Source organism: Eremothecium gossypii, chromosome V (assembly GCF_000091025.4).
Source record: "Eremothecium gossypii ATCC 10895 chromosome V, complete sequence".
NCBI classification, from domain to species: domain Eukaryota; kingdom Fungi; phylum Ascomycota; class Saccharomycetes; order Saccharomycetales; family Saccharomycetaceae; genus Eremothecium; species Eremothecium gossypii.
Window position 1 is genome coordinate 1,469,402 of NC_005786.2, and position 25,037 is coordinate 1,494,438.

The 25,037-nt window shown below is 48.8% G+C and overlaps 11 protein-coding genes and 1 non-coding gene across 12 annotated transcripts; 6 read left to right on the forward strand and 6 right to left on the reverse strand.

Annotated features, from left to right (window-relative positions):
* Positions 1–65: 65 nt before the first annotated feature.
* ZRG8 (Zrg8p) lies at positions 66–3,041 on the reverse strand (the record flags this gene model as incomplete). The annotated part of the gene is made up of 1 exon (NM_210645.1): positions 66–3,041. One exon carries the CDS (start codon positions 3,039–3,041, stop codon positions 66–68), a length of 2,976 nt encoding a protein of 991 aa, NP_985291.1.
* A 322-nt stretch (positions 3,042–3,363) lies between these two features.
* On the reverse strand, positions 3,364–4,485 carry NCS6 (Ncs6p; the record flags this gene model as incomplete). Its single annotated transcript, NM_210646.1, has 1 exon — positions 3,364–4,485. The coding sequence occupies one exon, from the start codon at positions 4,483–4,485 to the stop codon at positions 3,364–3,366; it is 1,122 nt and encodes a 373-aa protein (NP_985292.1).
* A 191-nt stretch (positions 4,486–4,676) lies between these two features.
* VAM7 (Vam7p) lies at positions 4,677–5,723 on the reverse strand (the record flags this gene model as incomplete). Its single annotated transcript, NM_210647.2, has 1 exon — positions 4,677–5,723. The coding sequence occupies one exon, from the start codon at positions 5,721–5,723 to the stop codon at positions 4,677–4,679; it is 1,047 nt and encodes a 348-aa protein (NP_985293.2).
* A 167-nt stretch (positions 5,724–5,890) lies between these two features.
* Positions 5,891–7,185, forward strand: SKI8 (SKI complex subunit WD repeat protein SKI8; the record flags this gene model as incomplete). The annotated part of the gene is made up of 2 exons (NM_210648.1): positions 5,891–5,893; positions 5,944–7,185. The coding sequence occupies 2 exons, from the start codon at positions 5,891–5,893 to the stop codon at positions 7,183–7,185; spliced, it is 1,245 nt and encodes a 414-aa protein (NP_985294.1).
* Positions 7,186–7,687: 502 nt separating this feature from the next.
* CLG1 (Clg1p) lies at positions 7,688–9,034 on the reverse strand (the record flags this gene model as incomplete). Its single annotated transcript, NM_210649.1, has 1 exon — positions 7,688–9,034. The coding sequence occupies one exon, from the start codon at positions 9,032–9,034 to the stop codon at positions 7,688–7,690; it is 1,347 nt and encodes a 448-aa protein (NP_985295.1).
* A 763-nt stretch (positions 9,035–9,797) lies between these two features.
* Positions 9,798–12,254, reverse strand: KIP3 (tubulin-dependent ATPase KIP3; the record flags this gene model as incomplete). The annotated part of the gene is made up of 1 exon (NM_210650.1): positions 9,798–12,254. One exon carries the CDS (start codon positions 12,252–12,254, stop codon positions 9,798–9,800), a length of 2,457 nt encoding a protein of 818 aa, NP_985296.1.
* A 464-nt stretch (positions 12,255–12,718) lies between these two features.
* Positions 12,719–14,491, forward strand: MDM34 (ERMES complex subunit MDM34; the record flags this gene model as incomplete). The annotated part of the gene is made up of 1 exon (NM_210651.2): positions 12,719–14,491. The coding sequence occupies one exon, from the start codon at positions 12,719–12,721 to the stop codon at positions 14,489–14,491; it is 1,773 nt and encodes a 590-aa protein (NP_985297.1).
* Positions 14,492–15,784: 1,293 nt separating this feature from the next.
* Positions 15,785–15,881, forward strand: AGOS_t0126. Its single transcript has 2 exons — positions 15,785–15,821; positions 15,847–15,881. It is a non-coding gene; the product is annotated as a tRNA-Gln (tRNA).
* Positions 15,882–16,112: 231 nt separating this feature from the next.
* Positions 16,113–16,292, forward strand: COX14 (Cox14p; the record flags this gene model as incomplete). Its single annotated transcript, NM_210652.1, has 1 exon — positions 16,113–16,292. One exon carries the CDS (start codon positions 16,113–16,115, stop codon positions 16,290–16,292), a length of 180 nt encoding a protein of 59 aa, NP_985298.1.
* Positions 16,293–17,602: 1,310 nt separating this feature from the next.
* AGOS_AER444W (AER444Wp) lies at positions 17,603–19,246 on the forward strand (the record flags this gene model as incomplete). The annotated part of the gene is made up of 1 exon (NM_210653.1): positions 17,603–19,246. The coding sequence occupies one exon, from the start codon at positions 17,603–17,605 to the stop codon at positions 19,244–19,246; it is 1,644 nt and encodes a 547-aa protein (NP_985299.1).
* A 2,705-nt stretch (positions 19,247–21,951) lies between these two features.
* AGOS_AER445C (septin family protein) lies at positions 21,952–23,187 on the reverse strand (the record flags this gene model as incomplete). The annotated part of the gene is made up of 1 exon (NM_210654.1): positions 21,952–23,187. The coding sequence occupies one exon, from the start codon at positions 23,185–23,187 to the stop codon at positions 21,952–21,954; it is 1,236 nt and encodes a 411-aa protein (NP_985300.1).
* Positions 23,188–23,546: 359 nt separating this feature from the next.
* TRP3 (bifunctional anthranilate synthase/indole-3-glycerol-phosphate synthase) lies at positions 23,547–24,986 on the forward strand (the record flags this gene model as incomplete). The annotated part of the gene is made up of 1 exon (NM_210655.1): positions 23,547–24,986. The coding sequence occupies one exon, from the start codon at positions 23,547–23,549 to the stop codon at positions 24,984–24,986; it is 1,440 nt and encodes a 479-aa protein (NP_985301.1).
* Positions 24,987–25,037: the final 51 nt, after the last annotated feature.

Consider the following 25,037-nt stretch of genomic DNA (forward strand, 5'->3'; position numbering starts at 1 on the left):
TGTTAAAATATTATATGCTATAGTACAACGTATCGCGTCAAACATAACGCATGAGGACTATATTTTTAATTCACTAACTTCGGCGAAGCATCTCCGGAAGAAATAGCCTCCTGTATGGGGCTAAGTCCATAGGCGTCGGTTCGGCTCATCTCTGGAGACTTTAAAGAATTAAGTCCGAAGGCTAGGCTCCCATACCCCAAAGGCGAGTGGGCACTTTGTTCGAGAGATCCTTCTGACATAGCCTTTCTTAGTGACAGTGGCGGAACATGGGCGCGGGAAGGAATACTTTGTCCGTGCAATGAACCCTCGGATAAAGGCCTACTTAGCCCGTTTTTGAAAAATGTGACAGTCTTGTTCTTGATATCTAGCTTGTACCTCGTTGGAGTGGGTTCCTTTGCAAGACCAGTGGGTTTTTCGGAAAAGCTTCGCGTCTTCCGGAATGAATTTCTGAGTCCTGTAGGGAACATCGGAGACTTTCCAGAACACGTATCGCTATCATTATCAGAGAAATTGAAATCCTCCGGCACATTATTGATCTCGTCCAAATAATCATCATCAACCTTACTTTGGACTTGGTAATACTGATCCTCTTCTGACTCGTCGATGAAGAACAAATTGCTCATGGTGCCCCTGATTTCGCCATCAAGGCTACTGTGTAGATCATGGAATTTTAAAGTTTGTGATCTGGCTGGTGGAGGCAAAGGTGATTGGCCCATCCTTGGAACCGCATATTGTGACTTAATTGAAGTGTTCTCCGTTGCAGGTAGGATAACTTTTGCACTAAGAGGGCTATGCTGTCTGGGAACCGCAGGTGCATTATGGGAAGAGGCGACTGGTGAATGAAAATTGCCAAAATACTCATTGCCGAGACGTCTCGGCGGTATATTGGGTTTTTTAGACTCGACTGGAGTGCTTTCAAGTTCGTTAAACCCCATATCGTCTAGGAACTCGCCATCACTGCCGTCTTCATCGTTTTCATCACTTAAATTAAACAAATCGGCATATTTTGTCACCTTGCTGGGAACTCTTGTGGTCTGGGGAACGCAGGTAGTTTGATTTTCATCGCTCTCCACAGACTCTGTGGTCGCTACTTCGTGGATAGCATAATCCATAATAGATGAAGAAATTATATTCGCTCTATCCTGTTTAGCGTCCGCTGGTTGCTCTAAATCTGAGGTGGACAAGGAGATAGATTCCGGTGCAGCTTCCTCAGAAACATCCAGATCGTCTACCTCAGACTTTTTATTCAGCGTCAAGGTTGGTGGGAAATATTCACCATCGGTATCTAATGCAAAGGTAGGAGTTTTATCAATACTGTCTGTACTTGAATGACTACTCTCGTCCTGCTTGAAGCTTGCTTTTAAAGCATCCGTAAAACCATCTTCTGTATTAGCTGCAGGTTCAGCCCTTAATGTGGGCTCCTCATCAGATGAATAGTAACCTTCTTCAAATGGGTATTGGCTGCTGCTATTATTAGCAGTATCCTCGTCGCTATCAGAAATACCAAATATATCACTGTATTTTTTAATATGACTGAAATTTGCATGCGAAGGTTGGCTATGAACTGGAGAATCGATATCTTCTTGTGTATCAGTTGGAATTATACCGTCGCTGTCATCTTCCACATCTTCCACATCTTCCAGCCCAATATTCGATATGGATTTTTCCAGCATTTTTACGCCAATGTTCTCCTGATTACTCCCGCCGTTTGAATCTCCAGAGTTGAGGACAAACCGCCCATCAGATGATGGAAATATTGCATTTTGGCCTTTCGACAACACAGAACTAATATTGCTTTTAGTTTCTTGTTCACTATCACTGTCAGTCACTTCATGCATCATGCTGTAGCCATGTTCAAGTTGCACATGAGAAGCTCCAAAGAGATGCTCGGTATCTTCTTCATACTCTTGGTCGTCGTCATAGCAGTTCATGTCCTCATCAAAATCTTCGTCCTCAAACAGATCATCAATGTAGTTTCTCATGGGTGGGTCTGGTTTGGAATAGTATTTTACCGAAGAAGTCCGCCCATTGATCCCACCGCCAACTTCAAATGAAAACTTCGAGGAGTCGTCTGAGAACGAGGATCCAGAATCCTCTTCCGAGAGGGATTCCCTTTCATTTTCCAAGTCATCCCTTAGTTCAACGCTCGCGCTATTCAAATTATTCTGCAATCCAACTTCTGTTGATGCAGTGGCAACTAGAGCATGTGTAGCTTTAGTCAAGCTTTGGCTGCGTTCACTGCAAGCTGCATATAGCGAGCATTTTTCGGGATTTACCGGATTCAGTTGCTGTTCCATTGTGCCGGATGCACCTAAGCACTGACTTCTCTCAGATGAGCGCCGGCGCGCAAATGGCGGGCTGATTGCTTCTACAGGCATGGGAAAGGAACCCTCGAGCTTTGCGATATCAGCTTTTGAATGGATACGCGCCTGCCGATTCCAGCGCTTTTTGAGAAACGAATCACTTGCCTCCCGTAACTTGTGTGGCGTTGAAGAGCGTATCCTGATTTCCGGTCCACTGTACTCCTCGGTAGAGCTCAGCGTCTGTGTCGCAGAGTCGAGTGACCGTCGTGCGAGACGCCATGGCGACTGCTCGTCGCGCGTTTCCACGTACGAGCCATCAGACGAAATCGAGTTCCGGTTCAGCACGATCACAGAGTTCGATACGTCGCTATTTTCGCCCCACTCGTGCGTCCGCGTGCCCTTGATCGCAGGGATGTCCTCCAGCGCCACTTCAGTCCCCAGAGCTCTCCACTCGCAGCTAGGAGATCGCGAGTCATATCCTCGAGGAAACGCTGGCAGATCCGGAGTAGCCGGGAGTTTCTGTGCCCCGCTTTTCTTGAAGAGCTTGGTCGAAAACAGCTTGCCACTCGTCAGCTTCTGCAGCGACTCAAAACTCGAGGACTGCCGCGGCGCACTTGGTGGGAACACTGGTGGCTGTAGCTCTGTTGGAGACCCAGTAGAGTTCCGCTTTGGCGTTGTTTTCGGCGGGCAAGCCTCGAGCGATGAAGACCGTCTGTGCGATTTTATGAAAGTACGCATTCTACTTCAATGCCAACCCACATATAACGAAGTTCGGCTCCTGGAACTTCTGTGATTGCACTGTTAAAGAACTATTTCTTAATTTCCCCTTACAGCTGCTGCTCCTTGATTCGTCATGCGGTTTGTTTGATGATCATGATGGTGATTTATTTCCGATTTACCAGGAGAACAGTAGTAGGCCAAGACATCCGTAAGATGGAAAATGACAAAGCACGAACGAAAAAGACCGGCCGCATTTGACGCCGCAATAGTGGAATAGATGCGTTATTTAATGTAGTAACTATATGTGGGCAAGGCCCCATGGAATCACTCAGGTTGTCGCCTAGAAATGTAACTTCTCCAGGGTCCTGGTGAGCCTTGCAGCACCTTCTGTAGAGGTGTCGTCCGCTATCTGCACACGGGCGCGGTTCTTTTCCAGTCCCTCTAGCAACATGCAGGCCTTGCAGATTCGGTTGCTGGATAGATAGCCGCAACGCTCGCAGCGGTTCCCGTCGACAAAGCCCTCGTTGCGGAACAGAGAGGCCGAGCCATCGGCGCGGATCTCAACACTGCCCGGTGGCGGGGCACGTTTCTTGGGGCGCGGGCGCAAGCGCAGAGCCTCGCCGCTATGTATGATGTCGATGATACAGCTGGGTCTCACAGCCTCGAGGTTCTTCATGAGCTCGCGGGCTGTGCCTCGGAAGGCCTCGGGAGCATAAGAGCACTCGGTCGAAAAGTAGTCGAGCTTTTTGTAGTGCGCGTAGAGCACGATTTCCTTCTGGTATGCATACTTGAACGGCTTGGAACGCTTGACCGGCGAGCCGCTGCTCTGGGTGAGAATGGCGGTTGATTTCTCGAGTCGCGCAACGTCGCCGCGCAGGATGTTCATGAGCACCGTCTCGGCCATGTCGTCCGCGTTATGGCCCGTCACAACATGATGGATGTCAAGCATTGCCGCGCCGCGATCAAGCGCCTGGCGTCGAAAGACGCCGCAGTAGGTGCAGCTGTTGCGCATCCCGGCGCAGGCAACTATTTCGTCCATCGTCCAGTCGTAGAGGTCCTTGTAGGACACAATCTTCAGGGGCAACCCGTATTGCTCCTGGTTGCGCTTCACAGTAGCTAGCGAATCGTCTCGGTAGCCCACAATGCCCTCGTCGATGCTCAGAAGCACAATCTCGAGACCATAGTCGTGTCTTTCGTTGAGCAGCTTCAATATGTACGCAAGCACCGTGGAGTCTTTCCCACCGGACGCGCCAACTGCCACCCGCTCCCCGCGCTGGAATAGCTTGTTCTCCATAATGGTATTGTGGATTTCGGTTTCGAATACATGGAAGAAGCACAGTTTACAGACTTTCTGCAAGTTCTTGGGGCGCTTTACCAGCGCCTTGCGCGCGTGGCACAGCTCGCAGAGCTGGCCGGCCGTCACCTTGGCTGGTCTTCGCGGGTCGGATGGCGGGATGTACATGGCAAGCTACTAGATTAGAGGTCTAGCTTCCTTCCAGGCTTGCGGAAGGGTAGATGTAATCTATATCATCGGTACATTTGGTGCGATGGTTCCTGGAAAATTTCAACATGAGGCGGGTAATAAAGAACTGAGCTAGACATGCAAGTCAGCAAGACACGATCCATTAATTGATGCAGATGGGATGCCCGGTGTTACTTTCTCTCGTTGAACCTTTTCGCGCTGATGTTGGCCATGCGTAATTTGTTGGATGTGGCGTTAACGTCGTCCGCAAACATATCTAGCATCTCGTTCTGGATCGCGAGCTCCTGGTTCATGTTCAGTGACATAATCTTCTGGCGCTGGACTATGCTGCGTAGTTGTTCCAGCTCGAAGTCCTGGTCCTTCATGCTGTCTTTGTGGAGCTGAAGCAGCTGCTGATTGTTGAGGCCAACTGTTTGGCTAGTCTCGCCGAGCTTCCGCCGGCCGGCAGCGGGCCTGTGCGGCTCAGACTTGGCTGGCAACAGCTGCTCCTTCAGCAGCTCACGCTGCATGTACTCGTTATCGTTGCTGCGCGGCCGCAGCGCGCCCGACTGCTTGTTGAGGTCCGCCTTCAACGCGTTCAAGATGATCCAGCGACGGCTGATCTCGCCCTCGCCCACAAGCTTATTCTCCTGGATCACTGCCAGCGCCTCTTCGAGCTTCTGCAGCTTCAGCCGGATCCGCATCATCGTGATGTTGTTGCCATTACGGTTTGCGTCCTCGAACTGCGACTTGGCGTCGCGAATCGACTCCAGCCATTTGGACACGTCCTGCAGCTGCTCCACCGAGTCCGCCTCACTCGCCGCGGCGCTCGAGACCCGCTGCTCCGACTGCTGCCACCAGTCGTCCGGCATGTTCAGAAACGCGCACAGCGTCGGCGATGTCTTCCAACGCACATCAAACGAGTCGTTGAGCAGGTCGGTCAAAAAGCTCGTCAGTCTCTCCCGCCGCTCGTCCACCACCGCCGGGTCGCACGACCGCGACTTCATGTTCCATAGATTGAACTTGCGCGCAGGGAAGTCGTATGGTATCTCCGCGTCAAATTCCCGCTCCAGATCCAGCTTCAGCTGCAGAAACTCGCTGAACCGCCTTCTGCACTTGTATTCCACTGCAGACTCCGACCCGTGCTGCACCCTAACCCTCGTAGTATACTGTACATATGACTTATTCACCACGCTGGCGTCGGATATCGTCACATGGACATTAAGCTTCTTGACCATGATGAAGAATTAACTCTCAGAGGCCTGCCCTACCTCTTCAGCTCCGAAGTTCTTGGCTCTTCTGCCTGGGCACAGAGGGTTTTACTGAGTAGCGATTTTCATGTACCAAAACGTAGACGTTGGAGCGGTGCAAGCAACAGAACTACACTGAACAGGACAAAGGGAATATGGTATGTTGAATCGAGGTACGGTAAATTATGCTGATACTAACTAAGTGCAGTCTAAGCTATTTATCCCAACGGTGAATTGTGGGAAGGCGCACAACGGCGACATATTCGATGTGGCGGTATGCAATGCCTTTACGGTGACATGCTCAGGCGACGGGCATATCAAGCTATGGAAGAACAAACTACTCGACGGAGAGGTGCCCAAGGAGCACTGCGTAAGCCACCATGTGAACAAGACGGGAGTTCATCACGTGGACGTTCTGCATACGGTGGAGCGGAGCGGCGTCGAGATATGCGTGATTGCATGTGTGGCATTTGACGGGTCGCTGCACTTCTACAGCGTGAATTTGGGCGAGTGGACGTTAACGCAGATGGAGCTGCTGAGCTCTGAGGAGAAACAGCGCAGCTATTGGAGCGCTAAGTGGCACAAGAGCACGTACCACTCGCAGGCGCATAAGTTTGTTGCGACAGAGGTGAGCGGAAATACGCGGGTGTGGCGCTTCCACCCTTTCAGCAAGGAGGTGGAAGAGCTTAAAATCTTCGAGCAAGACGAGGGCGCCGAGAAGAGCGACACGGCGGTCAAGCAGCAGGACGATGAGCTGGAGCTGCAGCCGCATTTCACCCTGCATGGCGACCTACCAGCGGCGTCGCCTAAGTTTGCGACTTGCGTTGATGTCTCTGTGAAAAACCTAGTAGCAACAGGGTTCTCCGACGGGAGCGTGGTGATTGCGCAATTGTCCACGCTGCGGCCTATCTATAACTTTGAGGGCTTCGGGCTCCAGGGCACGCAGGACAACAGCAACACGGTACGTGCGCTAAAGTTTAGCCCGTTAGGTGGGCTTCTCGCGGTCGCCAATGACTCTGGATCGTTCGGCTGCGTGACCCTTTATGAGACGGAGTACGGAGAGCCTGTAGGGAGTCTCACGGTTCCAATGCACAGCAATCAGCAGAGCATAGTTTCCGTGGCGCACAGTGGGTGGGTGTTTGGGCTAAGTTTTAACTCATCAGGTGAATATCTGGCTTCCTGTGGCTATGATGCAAAGGTTCGGGTCTGGGACGTTAAGTTAAGGGAGCACGTTTCTACATTGCATATGTCATCTGACGACATTGAGGACGAGAGAGATATGATGACTGTTGACGAGCACGGTACCTCTCTAAAGGCACCACCTGTATTAGGTGTTTGTTTTGTTGATAAGGGTGTGCGTGGTGGCATGAGCGCAGACATAAATGAGGGTCTCTGCTGTGTTTGTCTCGACCGGAGTATCAGATGGTACAGAGAAGCGGGCGGTATCTAGAAAGAGGCTGCTACAAAAGTTAAGCAACTCTGTGTAAGCCGTAATTGAGCTCGTAGCATCGACCTGAGCTGCTGCAGTTGCTAGGTACATATAGCACGACAAATTTACGTACTTTCTGATGGGACTAAAAAATTGCCCTGTCTGCATACTTAAAGCCTTGTCTCGTCCACCGAAAAAAGCGGTACGTCGGCTTTGAAAGATAATATAGTAACGATTTTGAGCCTGAAGAAACTGAGTTGCTTGTATTTTTTTGGTCTTTTATACATATTTTTCAGCCATCTTTACTAATTTAAAGAGTGAACATGTTTTCAAAATATACCGGGATCAAAAGTTTCAGATTAAGCCTGTTCCGGCGGTGTAACAAGTAGAACGAACGATTTTGAATACCGTACAGCTAGTGATGCTAAATCTTGTTTCTGCATTTGAGAATGAATATACTGCAAAAAAAAAAAATTAAAAAAAAAAAAAAAATAGTAAAAAAAAAAATAGTGGGCGTGGTGTGTTAGTAGGCGGTAGAGTAGCAATAGTAACCCTGGGCCGGCGGACCCGCATGCTGATAGTGGTCAGCTCTGTCAAAAGGGATGTTCCAGAATGAATTAGTTGAAATGGAGTTCACAGAGCTGGAACCAGCTTGCGGTTGCTTCTGGGAATAGTAAGGACCATAATTGTTATAACTCTTTGGAAGCGGGCTCGCATTCGACATCGGCGACGTAAAGGAAGGCTGGTAGTATGAGCTGTAAGAGTCACTCCTGATGTCTGAATGCGGCGGTGAAGAATAAACCATGGCTTTGGAATGAGAGGGCGTGTGGTACCCTTGTTGGGAAAACGGAGATGAAGGAGGGTAGTAGTTCTCGGACTGACAAGCAAGCGGCGGTAGTACAGAGTTACCTGATGGTAACGTCAAGTAGGAATTCAAGGCAGCCGGTGGCTGAATCTGCTGCTGGCGCTGGCGCTTCTTCTCGAGTTGATACATCTGATATGCATCTCTGTATCCCTCGTAGTTTCCGAAACCTTCTTCAAATAGTCTCCAGTCGAAAATGTATAGCCATTCCCGCTCGTAAGTATTTATTACATCGACCTTCATACCAGTTGCCTGTGACCAAGACCGATTTGTAAATGTCTTATCGTCGTTGAACTTATTTGCCAAGACGAAAGCAACCATCAAATTTTGATAGATGACATTTACGGAGTCCCCGCCGATGGAATCAATACCGTGTGGCAGTTTCCCCAAATACTTTGCCAAGTAGTCCAATGCGTAGTATATTGTGGAAGATGGAAGTCGCGTCGCATTTAGCACAGATGACACTCCTTTGTGGAACACCTCTAGTATATGAGCCTTTTGCTCCTCGTTGCCAAAGATCAAGTAGGCATTTTGGATGATGAACAGAGTCATTATATCCAAGTCGTAGTCCAAAACCTCGCTTACGCCACCATTAACCTGCTGGGAAGACCGTGCTTGTGGCTGTTGTCTCTGCTGCTGCAACTGCGAGGGCAAAGATGTCTGTATGGAAGGCGTCAGCATGGGAATCCCCATAGGAGGAGCAAGCCCAGGGGGCGGCGCCATATAGGGTTTTCCAGAAACTGGATATAGGTAGGAGTTGGGCATGCCATAGTTTGCCGATGGCTGCAGATGCGTGTCGAAGTTCGACGCCAAGTCCGAGGGCGGCCGCTGGAAATAACCGCTGTAAGGAACCATAGGCGGAAGAACGCGGTGCATGACAGGCGCCTGTGTCTGAAGAGCTCCTGATAAGTCAGAAGCAGTCCCGGACGCGGCACCCTGTGTCATATTAGGGCAGGGAGCACCATTCCCAGCCCTTGCATAGTTGGGATAATACATGTACGAAGCCATGTTTCTCAGGGAAGTCTTCTTGTTAATCCGTAAGGCAACCTTGTAACAATGGATGAGGGATTCGAGTAAGACAAATTAACTTAATAACTACCTTCACTCTATACTTGGATGTTGACCTTGACAGTTCGGTTCGTACCTTTCAGCACGCGTTTCACCGATTCCAAGTAGCTTCTCAATAGTAGCGTTCCACAGGTCTGATCCCTGCTGCACACTGGCTGTTGCGGATAACAGAATCACCGACAAATCCCAGTCGGTCTCTCCTCTAGGTTATGCGGCTTGTGTGTCGCTTCAAGCCAGGTCGATGAGGCTTGAATCCGTGCTGCAAACTAACCGAGCTTCCAAAAAACGGTTATATTATAACACCTATAGTCTGAACAGTAAACCAGACTGGAGAGAAGGACGGGAGATTTAGTAGTGGTGGGGTGGGAGTGTGAGGGGAAGGAAGATATATATTAAAGGATAAGGATCAACCGGCAAAAGCGGATGTACTGATACCTTATATTCCTAATATATCTTAGTTTTTGGTGTGGGACGAAGGTTGTTCCTATCGAAAGACGGGAATACAACTAACTTATAACCCAACGCCATACACAAGTAGGAAGACTGCATAAAGCAGACGCCTCTCCCAAGCAATTTTGGGATGGTTCACAAAAGAAAAAAATTTTTCGTAGAAAAAAAAGCAATCTGTCACGTGATTGAAATTACTGGAGCGACGCGAAGCGCTTGGCGCATCCAGCGCGTTAGAAATAGTATTGGGATTTAGTTACTTAGTTCTAAGGGACGTTGAGGTCAATGACAGCTTGGGCTTGTTAATATCTCTATTTATGGGAATTTCCTCGGACTCAGCCATCGAGATGTCCTCCTCATTTATGTTAACTCTGGCAAGGTTCGAGCGGGCATGGCTGACGGACATGGAATCGTCGACGTCAGTGACGTGGGCAAGCTCAGGAGCGGGAGTAGGCACAGGAGGATCGCCATGCATGAGGAGTGGGAGGTCAGGGTTATCAGTCATAAGGCGCAACTTGCGAAGATGAACAGCTGGCTTCCGCTCAGAGCGATGCGCCGGTGAAGGGGAGCTTACAGTCTCCATACGCTCGCGTGCGGAGACGGCTGTGGAACCCGGGCTGCGCATTTTAACGGGCTGGCGATGCAGATCAGATGTTTGCTTCCGCTTGTTTGCATCGTCGTTCAGTGGGCCCATCTGATGTGCAAACTGCTCAAACTCTTCGTCGATCTGCACGAGATCGATAATGCTGTCACGGACCTTGTCAAGCGCGGCCTCGCTGTCCGCTGGTTGGGCATTGTATTCGCCGCCTTCGAAAAGAAGGTGGAATAGGGATTCCGTAACGAAGCTGAAGCGTGACCGGAGTTTTGTGTCGTGGAGCATTTTGTCCATCATTGCCGATGCGTTAACCATAATCTCATTCTTGATGGATTCAGCAAGATGCTCCAGCTGCTGCTCGTACCACAGTGCGTCCGTAGCCTCATCCCATGTTTCCATCTGCTGGAACCGCGCCATATCGGCCTCCTTCGCATGCTCTAACGTGAGCTGGAACTCATCTTCGGCATCAAAAGAATCTTCTAATTCACATATTTTCGTGAGCAATTGTTCATTTATGGTCTGGCAAAATCCTGAAAGTGGATGGTCCACTTTTGTGGATTCTGTGAGTTGCAAAAGATGGTTGACTTCCGTCTGCACCAATTGTAGGAAGTGCCGCTTACATAGCATGAGCGACTTCATAGTCTTCGTACGTTGGAACCGGTCCAGAACTTGATAGTTAGACTTTAGTTGGTTGACGCCTTCCCACATGGCCATTTGCAATTTGTTACGAGACAACCTGAACTGTTGTAGTCGAAGATCGATGACCTTGGCCTCACGTGAGCGGAGCTCCTCAATCTCTTGCTTCTGCGCAGTAATCATCTTTAGGTACGAGCCCACGTGGCGGTCCAGAGAATGTTGGTTCCTGATGACTTTTGTCTTGATATCCTTTGCTCTATTTGCATATTTTAGCGTGTTCAACGTCTCATCATAGTGAGCACTACTAGGAGACACGCAAACAATCATCACGGTCTTACAATTTCCGCCGAGAGAGAACTTGAGCAATCTTGTTAGCTTGGAGTCACGGTATGGAACGTGACAGACAGCACGCCTGCCAGTCATGCATAATGCATTGATGCAGTTCCCTAGCGCGAGAAGTGACTTGTTGATGTTGGAACCCTCGTGGAGCCTCTCACCTCGATTCTTCGTTGCAGAGGCGCGCTCGCTCCCCGCAAGATCAATTATCGAGAGGGTCGCGTACATCTTGTCTTCTTTGAGATCTACTGTACGGCTACTCTGCACCACATGCACCTGCAAAACAGCATGTGAACGCGAAGATGTCTCATTGGCATCTGTCGGCGAGGTAGTCCGGTTTACATTTCCACGGATAACCAAATCCATGACATCTTCGACGGTCTCAGGGGTATGATATGACAAGTTGGCGACGGTCGTCGTGCTATCGCTGTCCTCTCTGATAATGAGCTTTTGCGACGGGGTATCTGGCTCTAGTAGGTCCCTTATGGTCTCGTTGTAGATCTCCAAATAAGAAACGGTCAATTCAAACGTCTTGGTATCCTTCAAATTGTTGATTCGTTGAAACAACTCTTGCATCGTGAGAAATATGATCCCGGGGCTATCCGGCGTCCCGCTGATCGTGAACGTCTTGCCGCATCCCGTCGCCCCGTACGCAAACACTGTCCCATTGAACCCGTCAAGGATCGAGTCGAGCAACGGCATCGTCGTGCACTGGAACACGTCCTGTTGACTCGCGTCCACGTCAAAAAGCTTGTCAAACATGAACTTCTGCTCTCCGTTGCGCCGCATGCGCCGCCGCACCTCGCCCCGCGACCCGACCAACATCGTGTTTAATACCGTCTCGCTAATCTTGTTTAACGGATTAGTCTCCGCCGGGTCGAAGATTAACATCTTGTCGTCCACGCAATCCACGATCTTGCGCAGACCCTGCGGCATGTACCGCCCCGTCCGCCCCCGGGTGGGCGTCGAGGTCGGCACATGCGCCCCTGGAATCTTCAAGTTCGAGTCACCAAAACAGTACGATGTATTTGCCTCGGTCCCCGACGAATCGATCAGATGTGTCTGCTCTTCTGCTGTGAACGGCCGAACACGCACGGCCACCAGTATCGACGATTTCTGAGTCTCGCTTTCCGACGATGCTAACATCTTCGCTAGTATAACACACTGCTGTCTCCTGCTAGCACAAAAGGTCTGTGTTCTTATGCTCCGCTTTGCCGCGTGTTTGTTTATAGCTATCTATATCTGGCGCTTCTTCGCTGCCCACAATCCGCTAACCGCCTTGTCTCTGCCAATTTTTTGTGGCTCATGTTTACATCTCGTCGGCAACGACACAGCTCACTACGCGCAGCAGCCGTATAAGGCCCATGTCAGACGCCTAATCTCGCATTCCTATGCGGTCGTGTGCACCATCTTGCGACGCGAGGCCGTGAGGCGGCGGATGTAGTCACGTGATTCCAATATCACTCCACACGTTGAGAGCCAATCAGCGTTTGAGCTGTGAGCGACGGCCCCGGATGATTTTAGTCTTCAGCCGATGGGCAAACGGTACATCACAAGAGCAGCCTCCACCACAGGAGTTAGTAGGAGAGAACAGTGTGACCTCGTGCATTATGTCGTTCATATTCAACCGAGAGACGTTTGAAGACAACTCATTCAATGAGGTGTTGCGCGAGAAGTTGATGCGGGCACTCAACCTGCACGACAGGACTGTGGGCAGCAGCAGCGGGGCCATGACGACGGGGACGGGCGCTGTGGAGTGCTCGGGGGCGGCGGCCGCCGGGCAGCGGCCGCCGCGGAGCAAGGGCGGGTTCAGCAAGGTGGATATCCTGAAGTCGGGGATCATCGTTAAAAAGGTGGAATTTCCGACCATCCCGAAGCTGGAAATCCTTGACCTGGACGTCTCTATCCAGTCGAAATCGCTCATCAAGGGCATCTGCAAGGTGAGTTGCCGGGACGCGATGGTACAGATCACGACGGAGATTGAGTCGAACCTCTTGTTACTGCATGTGAACAGCTCGCCGAAGTTTACGACGCCGAAGCTTATATCGAACGACTCGTTCACGGTTCCCATAACGATGACATTTGACAAGCTCCACCTTGAGGCCATCACGAACATTTTCGTGAAGAACACGGGGGTGGGTATCTCCTTCAATGATGTGAACTTGGACTTCCGCCTCCAGTGCTCGATTAAGCTGCTACAGTCTAGTATTGAAAAGCGGCTCAAAGCGTCCATGGAGGAGGTGTTCAAAGACGTGTTGCCCAGCGTGATCTTCAACATGTCACAACGCTGGTTTACGCATGGCGAAACGGTCGTTCCCACGGTGGATAAGTCGATGGTGTCCTCAGACACGCCGGTTCAGCCACGGATGATATTGGATGAGTCGGACTTGTCGGATTTGTCTCCTGCAAACATGTTGCGGTTATCTACGCTAGTGTCCTCGCGGCAGACGCTTTGTCTAAACCCTACGGCCGTTGATACGATTTCCACGATCCCTGGCTGCCTAGAGCGTCAAAATCTGCACCGTTTTAATCTCCGATTCCCCTCTCTCTATAATTACTACAGCAACAAAGAGCAGCAGGGCGCGCATAACAACGAGAAAAACAGGGTCGAGCATCTCAAGCTTTGGGGCAGGTCTTCAAGCAATCCCATTCCGACCCGTGCTTCGTTCAAAGTCGAAAATACATTGCCCAAGGAGGTATTGGACTCCAATAGCTATGATGTCAGAGTAATAACTGCTATCCAGACGAAAATGTATGAGCGGGCAAGTAACGACGTTGTGCTTAGAAGAAGAAAAATAAAAATGAGATCACGGAAGCCCAGCAAGGCCAACAAAGATGCTGTCAGTCCTGCACAAAACGATTCTGGTACCAGCAGTTGCTCTAATGTCGCATCTGAACTGCCACATGCATCGCTACAGGCAAACCCTCAATCAGATGAAATAGATCCTGCTCCTGAGGGTGGTCCTAATGCGGAGGATGCATACAAGGAGGAATTAGAGGATTCTGGTCTAAGAGCACCGCAGGACTTCCCGGCGCTCGAAAATGTGACGCCAGTTCTGGCTCAACTTCCAAACCAACAGCGTTCGCGCCTTGGTTCCCCTCTATCTGCTGGTAGACCGACACCTCTTTTAAGTCCGTTGGATGATTCGCATTGGTTGCTACAAAAGCGTGATCCGCAAGATTTGCGCACAACGCTATACTCGCCTATCCGCAATGGCCGGTTTTACGTGATGCCGCAACCCCAGTTAGACACTAAGGAAGCCAGCGCGTTCCTGCTTGAGAATGGTAAGCGGTTCGGATTCGTTGGGCTTCTGAATAACCACAACTTGAAATGGGGGAACGATCCGCCGCCACCATACCGAGAGGTATCTATAACGCAATGATCACAATGCGATCTTCGCTCTTTAGCGCATATACTTAATTTACATAGCAGCACGGGCTGATGCTGGCAGGCTGGCTGCCAATCTGCACGCGCACTTCTAAAAAATGATTCAACCATATTAATCCGGAAATTTGTAGTAGTGGGACATTACGCAACTCTGGGTGCTTATCTCGATAATTAGTAGCCGCAGCGTGATCGTATTTTGAATGATATGCAGCTGTCTTTACTTATCTTAATCTAACATTGCAGCTGCTGCGTGATCATTTATTGCGTACCGCACTAGCATACACAACGGATTTTTTCCCGGACTTATCCGATTTGCACTTACTTTTGTCGCCCTTACCCTTGTCGCCGTTACCAGGCTTGTCACTGTCTGGTGTGCCGCGACCTGTGCTACCGTCGCTTGCGGGTGTGCCAACTGGGGCAGGAGCTTGGTCGTGGGGCTGAGAAACGCCAGGCTCTCCCTGCACTTTTTTGCTTGTTCCTCTGGCATGTTTGTTCAGTGTGAATAGGCGATCTTGAATTGATGGCTCCAGAACGTGCAGCTGGCTACTGATGGTTCCAAGGTTAGAGATGACTACAGGAACCAGGAACTGCCCTATCATACGTTCGTTACGAGGGCATTGATGACGTGAAGCCTGAAATAAGCAACCAAAATATAGTACTGGCCTCATTGTATTACCGACTACATACGTTTCAGTATATTACTTACCGGTATAGGCAGCAGCCCGTAAGTTGGCTCGGCTATCACGGGTAATTGGCTTTAAACCTTGAAATCTGCCGTTCTCCACCACTGCAACCTGGTTGAGGAACTTGTCGTTCAGGTCCACCTCCCCGTGCTGGATACCGTTGAAGGAGCATTTTCCGCCAAGCTTTCGTAATGGCTTTATGTCCACGACCTCGTGACGCCACGGGCTGAGAATTATAGCGGAGTCTCCCGCTTGAACCGCGCGTGTTGTCTTTCCCTGAGCTTTTCCCATTTTGCAAGCTAGTGAATTGGTGACCGCCGGCGAGATATGGTACACGGCCTGCGGAGGATGCTTTATATGTAAACCGGTCGCCCTAACATTTAGATTATTTCATTGGTAGACATGTGCTCCTTGTAAGCTGACGTAGCAACGCCAGGGGCTAAAACAGAGACCTCGTTGTCTCTCACAGCCTCACTTTGCTAGGCTAATGAGGGGGGGGAGGCTTTTGGCGGGAGACGAACTTAAGCTCAGAAAGGGGAAATATTCAGATCACGCTTATGGCTGCCTGCTCTATGTTTCCTGCCTAAGGTGAATGTGGCAACAGCGGTTGTGTAGTGTAGAGGTTATCACTGTGGATTCTGAAATTCGCCCCATTGGAGCAAGAACATTCCACTAACCTCGGTTCGAATCCGAGCACGACCATTATTTTTTCTCTTTTACAACTAAGAAGGAGCAATCAATTGTGGTTGGTCACTGGTCTTTGCTGCTAGGCTATTAGGCCTCATTAACGTGGACTGGCCTGTCTTCCTGGCGTGGTCGACTTTAAGAGAAGTGTCCTCTAAATTGTTCGTATTCTATGACTTTATTCCTGTTAAAAACTTGATCTTATTCGTTCAATCTTCACTAAACTACAATGAAGTAGCGAACCTCTCGATGTCAAAGTACGCGTGGTACGTAAAGGTTACCGATGCGGCTCACCGCTTAACGGTCCTTACTTTAGTTGGAGGCACCCTGTACATGACTGGTGGTCTTGTGTACACTATGTACAGCAACGGGAAGCGTGTTGAAAGTGAACTGGCGAAGCAGAAGGAAGAGGCTTCTATCAAGGGCTGAGATCTGTTTATTGTGCTTATCGAGCAACATCGTTTAGGATCCTGTATATAGTCTCGAAAAATGAAGTAATAGGTTTCGCTTATGTATGATTTATAGTTTGAATACGTCCTGAGCACGTGAAGTTGAGTGCAGTGGCCACACCTCTCAGCATCAGACGACTTGAGATCTCCTCAGATCGTTAGAGGATTTGTCGGTGGGATGGCCGTCTGTCCTCTCAGCTACTGGAGCCAGGCACCACGTACTCCGTGGTGCCCTGAATACGTGATGACATTGTTAATATGTGCTCTTAGCCATCGATGCATGCATGGTCGGTGCATCAGAGGGGAAAGATTAAAGGAAACTAGGCTTGAAGGTGTTCCTATGTTGCGCAAAAGAAAGCATACAGCTCTTTATAATTCACACACATTGGCAGTTTCTGTGGGAACTAAGTACGGAGTACCGTTAACTCCGTCTATTGCTAGGGATAAATTTTGGTAACGCGGAATTTCATCAGTTGATTCAAAATTCATTTTAAGTTCTGAAACAGAAGAAGCGCGCCATGATATCATAAAGCCTTGCCAATACAAGATTGTAACTCCACCTCCAGGAATACTGCATGGCAGTTAGTGACAAAAATAATGGTACAGATCATGGCGTGGGCATATCCTCTATACCGCAAGGCCAGATTGATAAAGTCGCCGAAGTCCGACGTGACGAAGCAAATATTAAACTTTACTCAGTTCTCATGCAAAAATTGTATTCACCCACATTCCTGGCCATATCTATTTTGGGCTATTATAGCGAGGGAACCATCTTTTTAGTCTAGACAGCTACATCCAATAAAGGCATAATTCATTAGGTGGTCAACTTTATTGAAAGGTATTCAGGGTCTATCTCAATATTACTTAATTCGAGAAGAAATCGCATCTAAGTGTGCCGATTCAGATCCAGCAATACGGTAACCGTTGTTACTGATCCTGCATCATATACCTAGAGTATTATTTACCTGTTAAACGAGGAAGCACATCCGAAAAAATTCCCAGGATAATCTTTGGAAAGTTTCAGTAAGTCTTAAGAAACAGTGAGGTAACCTAGCTGAAATAAGAGCTGGTTAGTGCAGCCGTTATGATTGACATAGATTAGGCATAGTGGTAGTTAGCGCCAAGCTGCGCTACTCATCCTAAGATCCAAAAGGCATAAGATTTACCATTTTAAGTGGTTGGGAAGAAATGAATGGTAGACTAGAATCTCTGTTTCGATACATAAAAGGCTTATATTTATTAATGAGACATTGCTAATGGTTTACGGTTCTTTATAGTCGAGGACCAAGGATGGTGACCGCTCGAAAGGAAACTATAGTGACAGTGGAGAAAGAAGAATTGAGCTCTACAAAGGAGTTTAATGCTGTCTGGAGTGATTCCGAAGAACAACGTACAGTTGGTGATAATCCTTTTGAGGACCCTAACGTAGCTGAGTACTACCGTAAGGTATATGAAGACGCCAAATATGAGTGCAGACATGCATTTGATCCAAAACTAACATGGACCAAAGAGGAAGAGCGGCGCATAGTCCGTAAGTTAGATATTCATGTTGCCCTAGTCGCATGTATTCTCCTTGGGGCATTTCAGATAGACTCTGGGAATTTGAGTCAAGCAGTGGCTGATAATATGCTAGACGACCTAAATATGGATACAAACCAATACAACTTAGGTAACCAGCTGTTCAGTATAATTGTACTACTAGCAGAAATTCCAGTTCAACTTTTATCCAAGCGTATTGGTCTAGATATAGTTATTCCATCTCAAGTTGTTTGTTGGAGCGTTGTCGCCATGTCCCAAACAGCCATGAAAAACTATACTGGCTTCTTCATAACTAGAATGTTCATTGGGCTTTTTGAAGGTGGTTTCATGTCGAATCTTACCCTCTGGTTATCATATTTCTATACTTCCCGCGAGTTGGCTGTTCGTGTCTCATTGTTCTTTGCAACAATGTCTACAGCGCACATGATGACTTCCCTGGGGGCATTCGGAATTTTCAGGATGAGAGGTTTGTGCAACCTTGCGGGCTGGCAATGGATGTTTTTACTAGAGGGTCTTATTACCCTCTGTATTGGAATGATTGGTTACATGCTGGTTGTACCATCGATAGTACAGACTAAGAACAAGCTCTACCGAAAGGGATGGTTCAGCGAATCTGAAATGCTAATAGCAGTGAATAGAGTACTTCGTGATGATCCTAGCAAAGGCGATATGCATAATAGACAAGGTCTCTCGCTGGGTGCTTTTTTGAATACTTTGCGAGACTACGATCTATGGCCCGTATACTTAATTGGCTTGATACAGTATATTACTGAAGCAACTGTATCACCTTATCTGCTATTGACGCTAAGGAATGCTGGATTCTCACGGCTAAATGTGCAATTGATGGCTTTACCGAATAGCGCCTCTTACTCTATAGGGGTCCTTGTAATCACGAAGTTTGCGCAAATAATTGATGAAAGGGCTCTTGTGGGACTAATACCCTGCGTTTGGAAAGCAGTATTATTAGGGATGCTGAGGTGGTGGCCTGGGACCTTTGTTAATGCCTGGGGAACGTATGCCATTATGATTGTCCTATTGGCTGCACCATTTACTAACCCGATATGTGTAGGCTGGGTCTCGAAGAACGCAAATTCGATTAAAACACGAACAGTAGCATGTGCAACATTCCAAATGTTCTACAGGACCGGAATAATTGCTGCGACTCAAATCTACAGGGCGGATGATGCTCCATTGTATCACAGAGGCAATAGCATTCTATTTTGGATAATAATTGCAAATATTCCAGTGATTATCTCTACGAAGTTATATTATATATGGCGTAATAAAAGCCGTGACAAAATATGGGATGCAATGTCCGAGGATGAAAGAAGGAATTATATCCATACGACGACTGACTTGGGAAACAAAAGACTCAATTTTCGTTTTGCTCACTAAACTATACGAACTACCACTTGAAAATTATATTTACTTTAGTTTTCCTTGAATTTCTATTTTGCAGATCCAGGCATACAGTAGATGCTACGTTTTAGGTCCAAGAAATAGCCGTCTTTAGATCTAGAATAATGGACACCTTCGAATAGGAGGCTGGTCTATAGGGCTGAGACTTGACATTCAAGAACTTCAGGAATTTAAAATACACTAATTTAATCCGTCGTTATGAATTTCTGGCTTTCTCTTCCTCGGTTTTCAAACTAGCTCGAAGGAAATCATTAAGTAATCAACTCTGACGCTAGAATATTTTCCAAGAGTTGACTCGAGGTAATTAACTCTGGAATATAGTCCACTATTCATAAATGAAGTACCGAAACCAAAATCAAACATATTTCCAGGACTGATTAATTAGCGTGTACTTTAAGGCCCGCCATCAATCTAACAGCCGTTAGTTAAACGAGAAAAGTTTTTGTGCTATTTTTTTCATTTACGGACTTCTAAAAGCGTAGGGGAAAATTCGGGATCCACAGGCAAAATTTATGCATATAGCTTGCTTATATTTATGCGGTGGATTCTATATGTCGCACGCTAAATACTAATAGCCGCCGGTAAAAAGTAGTCCTCGGCAAACTCGGTAACGGCAAGGTCGGAATTATAGAAACGGGACTCAGAAAAACTAATCCAGAGTAATTAAGGGACTCGGAAAGCGGAGCCGGTTCTTACCGAAAACCTCAACGGAAGTATATGAAAAAATTTATCCTGCAGATTATACCCATGCCTGTTTTATCCAAGGTAGCCCAAATATATACTACAGGAAATGAGTGACTTTTCACTTCGAGAGCCCAAATAACAATAATTTTAGTAAAATTTTAGCATTGCTGCTACTCCAACTTTCCAATGAACACTTCTGAAAGCGTAAATATATAGCTATGCGGTTTGCCTCCCAGGCTCTAACTACAAATTCCACCTTATGTGTGTTATTCAGGAAATGCAGGGGAATAGTTGAATCAACGAAATAGCGTTAATTTGCAACCGCCTTGTACGTGTATAAAACCCACCCCCCTCCGAAAAAGATGACTATCGTTATAAACTAAAAAACATCATCAAAAAAGAACTAAGTTACTGAAAAGAAAATGGTTTACCGTCTAGCAGTGAATTTCAGCAACCAGCCCAGATGGGTAACCAATTTCCGAATCTATCGTTGCAGAATACTATTGTAATGAATATGTGAAGACAAAGTTTGGCGGTAGATATGCAAACCTGATTTAAGCCAAAGTATATAAGCAGGAAGTAGACCCCAAATCAGCTAGGCACGCTAATAAGAGTAGTTATTTTAGCTTGAGTTAAGATGAATTTTGGCAGTTGTGCCTTAACGCAACATCAAAATCTCAGCCCTACTCCCTAGTTGGTATAGTGGGGGTGGAGATCGATCGCAGTTCCAGGTTACTATGTGCTATGATATTAAGAGCACACACTGCATAGCATACGAAGTATAAGACTGGGGAAAGTGCTTCGAGCACTGGGGTACTGCGAATTCTGACCGATGGAAATTGCTTTTACTAGTAGAGCGTATACAAGAAACTGTTTTAGGACAATATCTGATCTTGGCACTTCGGGCACTGCCGTTCCTTCTTTAAACTGAAGCTTCTGATGATTCCGAGGAAACAAAGGGGTCGGATAATGGAAATACTGCCCATGAAGCGCTCGCAAATAGTCAACTCAACCAGGGGCAATTACTTTTAGTGCTGCTAGTTTTATTTTTGGCGCATGCCCATTGCTCGGCGGCAAATTGTACAAAAGAATGATGCAGTTTTACGAAGGAAAACTCATACTGTTTTTCCACTGTTGAATATATGCTTTTATGCCCCTAGCGAAAAGTGCTTCATGTGACGTAACCCATTACCTGAAGTACATGCATGCCCCTGTGTCAATGGTCCAGCCAAAGAAGCTGGAATGCGTACACAACAGTTACATTTGAGTTCTCCAACGTCCCAAAAACATCTTAATTAATGCGCGAATTCAGAATAGCTATAACCTGCAAGACTGATATAATAGGTGTTTACAGCGCTTGAATCAGCATAGAATCCTGCTTATTAAGAATTTGGTTCTAATTGCATCTCTAAACCCCGATGGACGACGATTTTACTGAAGTAAACGAATGTCGTCCCATTTAAGGCGCTTTCGCATACGGTCTGGTCTACTCATGTCTAGCTGTTATTGTACCAGCACCAGCATTCTCTGAAAATCGGTACATGGTCAACGCATGTTACGGATGGTGAATTACGTAGAATCCCTACTAGGCCCAAACTCCAGAATACCAATTATGTGATACAATATTGGGTTTCGTTTTAGCCGGCGGCTGTACTTAGGCATCCTGGAAGACTAACACTAGCTCAGCTTTTTTTTTTTCCCTTTCTAATTTCTGACTTTACGTAACCGTGTCTTTCTCGAGGCGAGTCTTGATGAAGTAAATCAATATGATTGTGGAATCACCTCGAGGAATCGCTGTCCCTCTCGCTGCTTGCATGTGGTATTATCGGTTGCCTACTTAGCATATGTATAAATGAATTATGGGTACGTTAATATTTTTTACTGGAACATATCACGATACCTTCGCGCAATATGTCATGTTAATTAACTAGCGTATGATGCTCACATGTTTCAGCCATTCTTTTCTTGCTTCGTGTAAAAGGTCACATCAATGAATTTTAATCCTCAATTTCCTGCTTGGTTTTGGCTTCTTTTTCCAGACGTTCCTCGATCTCTCTTAATTCTTGCTCTCTCCGTAATAACTCTTGCCTCTTCGATAGCAATTCCTGCTGAACACGCTCTTCAAATGCCTTCAATCTCTTTTCCTCTAGCCTGATCTGCTCTTCCCGTGCCAAGTATGTATCTTGGTTAGAAGACTGCTTCGTGCTGTTGCGCGACTCCGCCTCCTGGCCGCTCACGCGTGCTGAATCTGAGCCAGTCCCGGAAAGAGCTGGTGAGCTGATAAATTCCGTAGACCCATTGTTCATCAGCTTTGACGAGACACTGCTGGCAGTCAGCATATCACCAGACAATGCCTCTGTTCTGTAGCGTTCGTAGAGTAGTTCATGGGTGTAGTCCTTCAAGTCGTTCAAGTGCGAAATCAAAAGTGCATTCCGAAGAACACAGAAGTCCGATACCACCGGGTCCTCCACATCTATGGTCCCCCAAGGATACCGGCGTCCGTGTATAACGCCACCTTCAGCCGTCTCGAAGGTCTCATTGGAGCCAATGATCGAGAAAGGAAGTAGCGAGCGCAAGTACGTGTTCGTCTCGTAGTCCTCATCGCTCACCACGTCCTGGTCAAACGGAAAACTATAGATCGGAAGGTTGTAGTAGTCAATATCCTCCATGATTAGCTTCTTGTTGAGCTTTAACTCATCCGGGGTCAACGAGTCCGACTTACTGATCACCGGAATCACGTTCACAAGCGGGCCGAGCTGCCTCATGAACTCCACGTCGATTTCCTTAAGCCCGTGCCCGGTAGGATTGATGAGGTAGAGACAGCAGTGCACGCGCCCGTCCTTGAACCGCGGGTTCCGCCGCACCCGACTCTCCTCCAAAAGGATTTCGTCGTACTGGTGCCTTATGTAATCCGAGATCATGTTGAAGGACGGGGAGTTGTCCAACGAGTCCCCGAACCCCGGCGTGTCGATAATAGTCAACTGGATCTTGACGCCCTCGTCGTCCTCCAGCTCCACCGTTTCCTCGCGCAGCTGCACATCAATCTGCGTCGCGTCGTCGTTGGGCAGCATCACGGTCGTCGACGTCTCCACCACTTCCTGCCCGCACAACGTGTTGATGAACGTCGATCTTCCTGAACCGGACTGCCCGACCACCATAAGGGTGAACTGAATGCCCCTCTTCAGGTGCTTTCTCTTCCTGAGCGCGGCTGAGGCCTCGATGATACTGGACATGCTGTTTGCGTCTTATGCGCTTCTCTGCGGCTACTCGGCTCTGTAAACTCGCCTTGTGGACTAACCTGTTCACTAAGGGTAGGGGGGCGGTAATGTGAATAGCGTGTAACTTGGATTTCGTTCGCTTAAATTCAACCGCTCGCGTCAATTTTTTCTCTTTTTGTACAGCTAGCTGTTCGGCTGCTCGTCGAAGGCCGGCAGGCGTTGGCGGCAGCGCGGCAGTGGCGGCGTGGAGGCGGTCGCGCGGTGGCGGCGCGGCGGCGACGTAGGACTTACTTCGGCCGTTCGGCGGGCGGTGAGTCACCGTTGTGTATATATGTAGGTGCGGAACGCGGCGCGGCAGCGACGGGCGGACAAGGATGGGCAAGCGCGTGGTGTTGATTGACAACTACGACTCGTTCACGTGGAACCTGTACGAGTACCTGTGCCGCAGCGGCGCTGCCGTGGAGGTACACAGGAATGACAAGATCAGCGTGGCGGAGGTAGCCGAGCTGGAACCGGATGTGGTGGTTATCTCGCCTGGGCCGGGCCACCCTGCGCGCGACGCAGGCATTTCGCAGGAGTGTATACGTCACTTTGCGGGCCGAGTACCGGTTGTGGGGGTGTGTATGGGGCAGCAGTGCATTTACGAGGCGTTCGGCGGGCGCGTGGAGAGCGCGGGAGAGATCGTGCACGGCAAGACGTCGGAGCTGCGTCACGACGGGCGCGGGCTCTTCCAGGGGGTACCCCAGGCCGTGGCAGTGACACGGTACCACTCGCTGGCTGGACTGGCGTCAACGTTGCCGGCGGAGCTGGAGGTGACGGCGCGCACGGAGACAGGCGTGGTTATGGGCGTGCGGCACCGCAAGTACACCGTGGAGGGTGTGCAGTTCCACCCGGAGTCGATTCTGACGGACCACGGGCAGCTAATGGTGCGCAACATGCTAGCGCTGGAAGGCGGTACGTGGGCTGAGAACGACAAGCTCCAGCTGCGGGCAGGCGCGGGCTCTGTGCTGAGCGAGATATACGCTCAACGACAGGAGGACGTGGCAGCGCAGATGGCTATGCCGGGAACTGGTATGGCGGACCTGGAGGCGAGCTTTCGATTGGGGGTTCTGCCGGGCGTGGTGGACTTCCATGAGCGGCTGGCGCGGGACGCCCCGCGGCTGGCTGTGGTAGCCGAGATAAAACGTGCGTCTCCGTCGCGTGGCAATATTAGCGAGGCGCTTGCAGCAGAACAGGCGCTTGCATATGCGGAGGCGGGAGTTTCCGCCATCTCGGTGCTTACCGAGCCGCACTGGTTCAAAGGCAACCTGCAAGACCTAACTAGTGCCAGACGCGCACTTGAGAGACACTACACTGCCGAGACGCGGCCGGCGTTGCTGCGTAAGGACTTCTTATTTAGTCGTTACCAGATCTTGGAGGCGCGGCTTGCGGGCGCTGACAGTGTGCTCTTGATTGTAAAGATGTTGACGCAGCCGCAGCTCGAGGACCTGTATCTTTATGCCACACAGGAGATGGGGTTAGAGCCGCTTGTGGAGGTCAGCAATCGCGAGGAGCTCGATCGTGCCTTGATGCTAAAGCCGCGCGTTATTGGCGTTAACAATCGCGACCTGAACTCCTTCTCGGTCGACCTTGATACCACCAGCAGTCTTGTTCACCACGTCCCGGCCGGCACGCTGCTGTTGGCACTTTCCGGGATTAGTGGGCCACAGGATGCGGCCCGCTATCGCGAGGAGGGCGTGCAAGGCCTGCTGGTTGGAGAGGCCCTGATGAGAGCAGACAACGTCGGCGAATTTGTTCAGAGACTAGTTCAGTGAAAGTTATATAAAATATGAATACCACTTATAGTGAATAAACCGTACCATCAG